The sequence below is a fragment of the Netta rufina genome, assembly GCF_964035555.1.
Source record: "Netta rufina genome assembly, chromosome: 1".
Classification (NCBI taxonomy): Eukaryota; Metazoa; Chordata; class Aves; order Anseriformes; family Anatidae; genus Netta; species Netta rufina.
The window spans coordinates 191755116-191763826 of record NC_140123.1 but is presented as its reverse complement, the minus strand read 5'-3'; the positions used below and the strand labels follow the sequence as shown (position 1 = coordinate 191763826).

At 45.1% G+C, this 8711-nt stretch overlaps 1 protein-coding gene across 3 annotated transcripts in view; it reads right to left on the bottom strand.

The window, feature by feature from the left end:
- Positions 1 to 6113: 6113 nt before the first annotated feature.
- The window catches only part of LRRK2 (leucine rich repeat kinase 2), a 77160-nt gene continuing 74562 nt past the window's right edge, over positions 6114 to 8711 (bottom strand). For all 3 annotated transcript variants that reach the window (XM_084303506.1, XM_084303507.1, XM_084303508.1), the window contains one exon: positions 6114 to 7905. In XM_084303506.1, coding sequence (XP_084159632.1) covers positions 7784 to 7905 — 122 coding nt within the window. In that variant the 3' untranslated portion in view covers positions 6114 to 7783. The remainder of the gene's footprint in view (positions 7906 to 8711) is intronic.

The following is an 8711-nucleotide window of genomic DNA, read 5'->3' as shown; positions in this document are numbered from 1 at the left end:
AAATCGTGGTAAGAGCACATCACTCGGCTCGTGGATGTGTTCCCCGCATCGTGGGAGCACAAGAGGAGCAGGATGTGCTGGGGTGTGTGCAGGTAGGTGATGTGACGGGGAACCCACAGAGGTTCCTGCGACAGCCTCCTGCTGCCTGTTGTGGCTACAGCTGGAGAGCCGGGTGTTGATCCATCATTCTCACCACCTTCTGTGGCGTGCAGTGCCTGTAGCAGGACAGGCGGTGAAATGCGAGTAGAGTGGGTGTGAGAATGGGGAAGGAAACTTCCCTTCCCTGGGCTCCTTCCCTTTGTTTCTGGCTTTCCTGGCAGATGTTTTGGGGCTCTTGCTGGTGTGGAATTGAGGAGGATGAATTCACGCTCCGGAGTAGAGATGAATCAAGATGAATTCATGCTCAGAAGTAGAAGAGGGATTGTGTTAACCTAAGCAGGAGATTTTCTTAGGAAAAAAAAAAAATCAAAACAAGATGATGCTCCCCTTGAAATTCTCATACTAGAAATGGCTGAGTAATTTGAACTCTATATTCAACTCTTCCCATCCCGAAAAGCACCCACCTGGTTTCCTGCAGCGTCTCTGCAGCCACTGGCTCTGCCCTGGGTGCCTCCTGTGCTGGGAGGTGGCTCACGGAGATCCCTCTGAGCTCTTCAGGGAGCGATGTGATGAGCTGAGCTCTGAGCAGCCAGCACCGTTGCCTAGGAACTGTCAGAGGCAGACACACATTGGGGATAAATTTGGCTTTTTTTTTTTTTTTTTTTTTTTTTTTGCGAAGATGTGAAATTTGAAGAGCCTGGTTGAATGCCTGCAAAGACCTTGGCCTCTTTTTAAAAGGTATCGCAGAAGGTGGGAGTATCCGGGCTACATCTGTTACATGCATCTGTTCTACCTCGTTTTTGTAAAGATGCTTTTCCTACCAGCACTTGGTTCGTGCAAGCCATGTCTGGTGTTTTGGACTTGGTGGTTGTCTCTTGGTTAGAGGAAATGTCCCTGCCTGCATATGCAGCTGGTGTTGAGCTGCTAACGCTTCTCGAAGCCTCCTGTGCCCTAGCAAAGGCTTGGTGCCGCAGGTCAGCATTCTGAGGTGCTTCATGTTTTTCTTCTGCCGTGGCTCGGTGTCCTTTCCTGAGCATTTCTAGTTCCTCCTGGCACGGGAGCAAGGCAGTGTCACCTTTTCCCATCTTTCCAGATGAGTCTTCTGTGAGTCTGAGGTGCTTTGAGGTGGTAGCACCATTCCTGTCCCGGTACGTTTTTCTGCTTTGGTAAGCAGCCCTTTTTGGCCCTTACAAGACAATTTTGCTAAGGGAGCAAGCTTAGAGCAATGTCTCCACTACTCAGTTTTACCCAGTTTTTACTCAGTTCTACCCCTGAGACCATTTCCTCTCCACAGCAGCAGGGGGTCCCTCACTGGTAGGGACGGACGCAGCTGTGCTGAATTCAGGGGGTGATGCTGGCTGACCCCAAGTGCCTGGTGTTTTTGTTCTGCCCTCCTAAGTTCTCGATCAAAGCCCTGCTAAGGACAGAAACGAAACGCTGCTGCGTCAGGCCTTCAGCTAAGGCCTAATTACCTGCTCTGGGTGCTTTAACTGTGAAAATCCTGCCCTGGCTGCCCAGTGCAGGGGCACCTTGGGTGCTGGTGCTGGCTGGTGCAGGGGCTGGGGAGGAGATTGACCTGGGTACAAAGGGAGGACATCCCGAGTGTCCTTGAGGTGACAGAGTAGAGCAGTGGCATGGGGTGTGCTCCCTTCTGCTGTGTGGCTCAAGCTACAGCTGCTCTCTTACATGTGCTGTCTGCAGCAAAATCTGGTTTTGTGACTTTTTTTTTTTTTTAAATGTAAAGGGAGAGCTGCTCAAAGTCTGAGAGCCAGTCATTTGAGGTGTGAAACAGACAGCACGTCTGGCTTGCGTTGAGGATGACCCTCCTGGTATTAGGGGCAAGAGGCAATTGCAAATGGGTGCCTGGCAGGCTCTGGGTGAGCAGAGGCCCTGGGGGCAGCCGTGCTCAGGTCCCCACTGTCCCAGGAAGAAGCTGTTTCAGCTTTGCTCTGCCAGCACCAGAGGTGGTGCGGACTGTAGTAACTACCCAGGAGCCTCACCGTGGACAAGGCAAATTGGGCAAGACTGTGCAGATTCCCTGCCTGTGCCCTTATCTGTAGGCTTGGATTTATGGAAGCCAGAGGCTTTCTGAGCTCCTTCAGGAAGGACCATCCCTGCTTGTCTCCAGGACCAAGGCCACCAGCATCCTGTAAGCAGGTGTCTCCCCCTGTACCCTGATACCCTGTCTGCATCTGCCTTTTCCAAGGGCTCCTCTCAGTGCCAGTGCCACCTAGGAGTGACATGGCTTGCAAAACCACCCACCTTGGGCATCCCTCTTTTATTTATTTTTATTTTTTTCCAGTTTCAGCTATGGGGACTTCAGGTTTCGTGATGCTGGACCAGAGAGTTGCACTTCTGAGCCCCTGCAGAGCTCAGGTGTTTGTGTCCCCTCCTGGATCTAGCTGTAACATCTGGGAATTGAAAGGGTTTTTTTATTATTATTTGCAAGGAAAACAAAAGGAAGTGTGAATGCTCAGCACATCCAATTATTATGGAGGAGAGGGGGTAAAAAAAAAAAAAAAAAAAGAATTTTGATGCATGGAAAATATTTGAGAATTACTGATTACCAAAGCTTAATTATCTGGCTAGCGGTTAGTTATTAAGAACAAGTGTGACCAACTGTGGTAGTTGGGCCTGGCTGTCTCCACCCAGCTGGGGCTGCCGTTGCACCTTTCAAAGTCAGACCTCTTCCAAGTGCTATCAAACTCACTGAACCTTGTGCAACACGATTTAACAGCTTCCTTTGAGATACACCAGCTGCCTAAACCCAACAGTGTTAGACTAATGCAGAAAGTTGTGGCCGCAGCAGCCCATGGCCATCGGGCAGGAGGGAACATCTCCCTTCAGCTGGCCAGCAGCACCACGAGCAGCTGGAGCTCTGAAGGAAGACCAAGAGCCCTTCTTCCCAGAGAGGTCTGGTCAGGACAAGGTGGAGAAGGGTCAGCCCTGCTCTAGGCATCAAGGTAGAGGGCTTAAAAACGGCAATGTTTGCATTGCTTTATGCAAGTGCTCAGCAGGAAATGCTTACAGTAATATAACAGGTACTGTGTGTAATTAGCTTCCCCAGACATTTGTGTAAGGTTTTGCCCAAGCCCGGCAGGATTTAGGGGTGTTTTCTGGCTTTGGACCCCACTTTTGCTGCTGTCCCGGCCCAGAGGAGAGGCCTGAGGCAGGTGCTGGGAACATATCGGGCTCCCTTCACAAGATGGCCACCGCCTCACGCTGCTCCTGTGGTGATTGCCCTTTGCAGCCCAGAGCGCTGTCAGCAACCCAGGGAGGATCATGCAGGGATATCAGGGATTCATCCCTGTCCCCACACCCACAGCACTGTCCTGGGATGGAGGCACGGGTGTGGGATGATGACAGGAGCTACTATTTTTGCTGCCCTGTGCCCCCAGCCCATTGCATGGGGGAGAGGTGGCTGGGTTGATGTCCAACATTTACCGCCACCATATGTCTTCCAGGGGCTTCACCACACGAAGCCACCCCAACCCTCTGCTGAGCCTCTGTTACTTCTGCTTCAGCAGATGCTCTGCAGCTATTAGGTATTTACTGTGACTTTTGAAGGTGACAGCGTGAAACCAACTGTTTTCTAAACCCCTTGGCCTTAGCTCCTTTGCTTTAAGGCTTCAGTTGCAAAGCCCGGGAGCGCTGCTCAGCCCCGCTGGGGAGCGGTGAGGGTGAACAGATGCCGTCAAGGTGACTGCAGAGATGTCAAGGCAATGAAAAGCAGCAGGACCAAGCATTAATGTACCCAAAGTTCATTTATTTGCAGCTCAGTTGTTCCCTACTATGATCCTGCGTGGGCAGAGCTTGGCGGGAGCTGTCGAAATGAAGGGCAGCAGAAGAGGGGGCGATGCCGGAGGTCTGGGTCACTGCACTCCTGTCACCATGTTGGGGTCCCAGGACCTGTGGGTGAGCCCAAAGCCTGTCCTTCGAGTCCGTGATGTGATGTCCTGCTGCAGGAGGGCAGGCAGGAGCTGTCGCACGCTGCAGCCAGGGCAGTCAAGCTGGGGTATATTGTAATGTTTAATAACTTCCAAAAATATTTCCAGTTTACTGCCCCAGTACAAATAAATGGTAGATACCAGGAACCATAAATTCATCACAGTGTACTCTGCAGGCAAAAAAAAAAAAAAAAAATCATAATTTGATTATTCTTGTAATTCTGTTATTTAATCTAATAGGAACTAGTTTGTGTTAAAGAGTCTGTGCACATATGGGCACTGCTGTCTTCATACTGTAGGTGTACAGTCCATAAATATAGAGAAGAAATTCTTGAAGGGTAATACTGGAAATTTTACTTGCATTTTCTTCTAAATATTTGCTAAACCAAGTTTCACTTTGCTAATACAACAGCAGTCGTTTGTGCTTTTTTCTTAAAAATCATGGATTTAAAAATACAAATATGCGATAAGTATGACTCTCAGATCTCACCTTGCTGTGTCAATGTACTTATAAACAAAATTATTAAAAAGATAGGCACCCATCTAACCAAAAGTGCTTTGGTAAGGTCATAAAAGGGCCACAGTGGACAGTCAATAAAGGTGAACTTTTTTTTTTTTTTTTACACTTGTTGAAATGACTTGGAGAAGGTTTTATTTAAAAGACAGAAAATAAGTAGTCTTGAGATTAGTTCATAGTACAGCTGCATAACTAACTCAGACAGAAAAAAAAAAACAAAAACAACAGTTTTCTGAGCAGAAAAATTCATCCTCTTAAGACAAGTAACGGAAGTTGTCTTCAGCTTTTTAATGACTGACAGGCGAGGAAAAAAGTAACAAGGGGAATTGTTTGTAAAATTGTCTAACTGAAGTCTGATAGAAAAATATGAATGTCATCTTTTAGTCACTCACTCACTGAGCCCTTCTCCATTTCCTAGGCCAATAACTTTTTTTTTTTTTTTTTTTTTTTCCTTTTCTTGCTGCTTTCTGATGCCTCTTGTATCTGAAGAGTTCATCATAACATAGACTGTTTGTCTCATTAGCTCTGGGTATGTCTGTGTTATGTTCCTGATATGCCGTCTGGCCTCTTGCATCTCTCTAGGGGCAACTGCTCCTGCTGCTTCCCTGAAGTCCCTGTATTCCCATGCACGAAGCATGGGGAATAAACAGGATGAGCTTGAGATCTGTGTACGGTCATGGGGCCACAATCTCATTGTGATCATGGAGATGTGGTGGAACAGCTCTCATGACTAGAACGCTGTCATTGAGGGCTATGGCCTCTTTAGGAAGGCCACTAGCAGCAAAATCCTGGGCACTGGGTCTTACGGGGGACTTTATTTATCCAGACAGCTGTTGGGTTAGCAACTCGGCCAGGCACGTGCAGTCCAAGCAGTTCCTACAATACCTTGGAGATAATTTTCTGACACAGGTGGTAGAGCTGGGCACCATTCAAACAGCACTTCTTCCAAGCTTGGGATCGATGCATCCCTAAACGTAGGAAACTGGGGAAGGAGGACAGGAGACCTGCATGGATGAGCAAGGAGCTCATTGACAAGACCAAAAGGAAGAAGGTCTATGAAATGTGGAAATATTTCACCAAAGGGGAAATTGTGCTTGACCAACCTCGTTGCCTACTATGATGGCATCACCAGCTGGGTAGATGGGAGGAGAGCAGTGGGTGTCATCTACCTTGACTTTAGCAAGGCTTTCGATACTGTTTCCCTCGACATCCTGCTAGCAAAGCTGAGAAAGTGTGGGATAGAGGAGTGGACAGCAAGGTGGGTTGCGAACTGGCTGACTGGCTGAGCTCAGAGGGTGGTGATTGGCGGCACAGAGCTGGACTGCAGACTTGTGGCTAGCAGTGTTCCCTGGGGGGGGGTCTGTGCTGGGTCCGGTCTTGTTCAACATCTTCATCGATGACCTTGATGAGGGAATAGTGTCTGCCCTCATCTCTGGAGCTCCCTTCCAACCCCTACAGTTCTGTGATCTTAATGTAAGGGATTAAGCTCAACAAAAGCTGCACACAAAAGCTCCTCCTTGGAAATTCAGTAATGAGAAAGTAAACAATGATATTAACAAAGCAGGGTTTTAATAAAAAGATATGAGTTACATGTCAAAATGATTTATAAATAAACATAATCACATTACATATATTCTGTCTTTTTAAAAAAGTATTGATTATACAATAATATATATTTTCTGAGTTATAAAATCCCATATAAATAGCAAATTATTCTCAGTATGAAGAATACAAGAATACATTAAACACAAACAAACAAAACTGGGGTACATCTCTGAAAGGAATCCTGAGTACACACAACCATGGGCAGAAAACAGAAGAAGGGAGCAGTGGTTGGATATATATACAAAATCTCCAAAACTGTAAAATTGGAACCAAGAACCTTCTGGTGGCACTAACCCTCGTTCAGCTCCATAGAAATAAACTCAGGAGTGGCTCTGGGTACTGCTTGAGATTTCAGGAGCACTCTATAGATTCTTTTGGTATTACAATAAGAAAATGAGCTCTGTCTTCTGGTGGACAGAAAGAAGGCACTTAGAGCAGGTGAGCGAAGGCTGTAAGCAGCAGCTTGGACTAATAGCCAGGGAACAACGAGATACAGCTCCTGAATGAAGACATGTGGCAACAAATTCTTGTGGAGTTACAAGAGGTAGCTAACTCTTCCACTCCTCAAGGTTTCACTGCTTACCGCCAAAATAATGATATAAATTAAAACAAGACTAAATCAAGGCAGCACATCGTACTAAGGACTAGCAGTCTGGATGCAGCAGCGTGCTTCTTTCTTCGTGGTACGAGTTGCAGCAGCATTTAGATCAAGAGTTTTCGCTGTCTGTTTTCTCTTGGCTTTTACACCTGTACAACAGACACAGACGACTGGTAATGCTCAGAGCTGTGACTGCATCTTGGAACAGGGCAGACTGCAGCACTGCAAGAGGACTCCACCTAGCAGAAGCTGGTCTGTATCTCTAATGTATTTAAATGCTGAATTCTGAGATTTTTTTTATTATTATTATTAAATACTATTATTATTTATTATTTTATTATTTTAGCATAATTTTTTTTCCTGATCACAATGAAAAATGTCAATTATTCATGGAATTATTCATTACTGTTCAGCAATGCCTCACTTCTGCCCGCTGTTTTCAGCAGCAGTAATGCAGCCACGACACGTTCCCTCAAACACTGCTCTTTATATAAAACAGAATGTTTTCTTTCACAGGCCCAAGGTCATGAGCTCTGACTTGCTAAGAAAATATGAATCATCAGAGAAAACTCACACATGCAAACGGCAATAAGCACACAGAGGCTTAGATTTTGCTCCTTATTACAGCATCAACTCAACAGAGATAACGAAGTAAACAAGAGCCATTTCCAGGCTCCTGGCTTATTACCAGTTTGACAGAGATCAAAAACTGGATGAACAAAGTTATCCTGAAGCTGAGCCAGAGTTGCTCAGAACAGGATTTAACAAGTAAACAGACACGTGAGAACACTTCAGTTTCTTAATTTCTCAACGATTTTCTGTCCTTTGAAATACTACAAACTAACAACCTTCTTTCTGCTTGGTATACCATGATTTGGGAAGATCCTGTCCCATGGCACTTTTTTTTTTCCTGGTTTTGGGTTAAAAAGCCCAGCAACAAGAAGCAGTAAATATTGCACAGTGAGTTAGGATAGCAGTCTAGAAAAGGGAATAGCACTTGCAGGGTGGGTTTTTTTTTCAGTCCAAAGGAAAGCTCTTCATTTTTTCTGCTAGCTCCTGTCTCATTTCTATATGTTTTTTCAGGTTTTGCACTTCGTGGGGGAGGTTAATGTCCCACACTGACAAACAGGATTGTAATTCTGAAAAAAAAAAAAAAGAAAAAGAAAAAGAAAATGGTAACAGTGAGAATTATTATTGCATAATTAGAAGCGGTTTTGCTTATCTGCTTTTTTTTTTTTTTTTTTAATTACTCATAAATTGCCTCTCAGAGGCATAGTGTTTAGGACCTGGAGGCCAAGTTGTGTGACACCTTATGTGTGAGGTGATGAAGATACGGGTTACAAGCCATTTCTACTTGCACAGTAGTTTGGATTCCACTTCCCAAACCATTTAAAAGCACTTCAAAAAAACATTTCTGGTGCCTGTGGACCATACGGTGTTTACCTGAGCTGCAGCCAATGCTAGTAGTGAGGTGCCTGCATAAAATTTCATCTTTATTTTCCAGAGCAGATATACCCTAAATGCTTACAAGACTCAAAACCCATTCACTACAAACCAGAAATGAAAATTGATTTCATAAGGTAGTAAGTATACTGAAAAAAGGTCACTTCTTCAATCTCCACTCAAGCAAACAACTCTGCTCCTGGAAAAACATTATGTTTAATGAAAAATGGAGAACACTTACATGAGCAGGGACTCATAAACTAAGGTCCTGAAGGTTCCTGAGAGTCTGATTACTCTTTGTATAATTTATGGCATTCTCAAATACAATTAGAAAGCTAAAAAGGCAATAGGTGCTCTTATGGTAACAATCAGGAACTATCATAATGTAAAAAACACAGCTGTAAGTCTGGTTCTTATTTTAGTCCAGTTGGCTCACCTATGCTTGCCACCTTTAACTTTTTACTATTACTGCCATATTATCAAGAAACTCAGAAATTGGGAT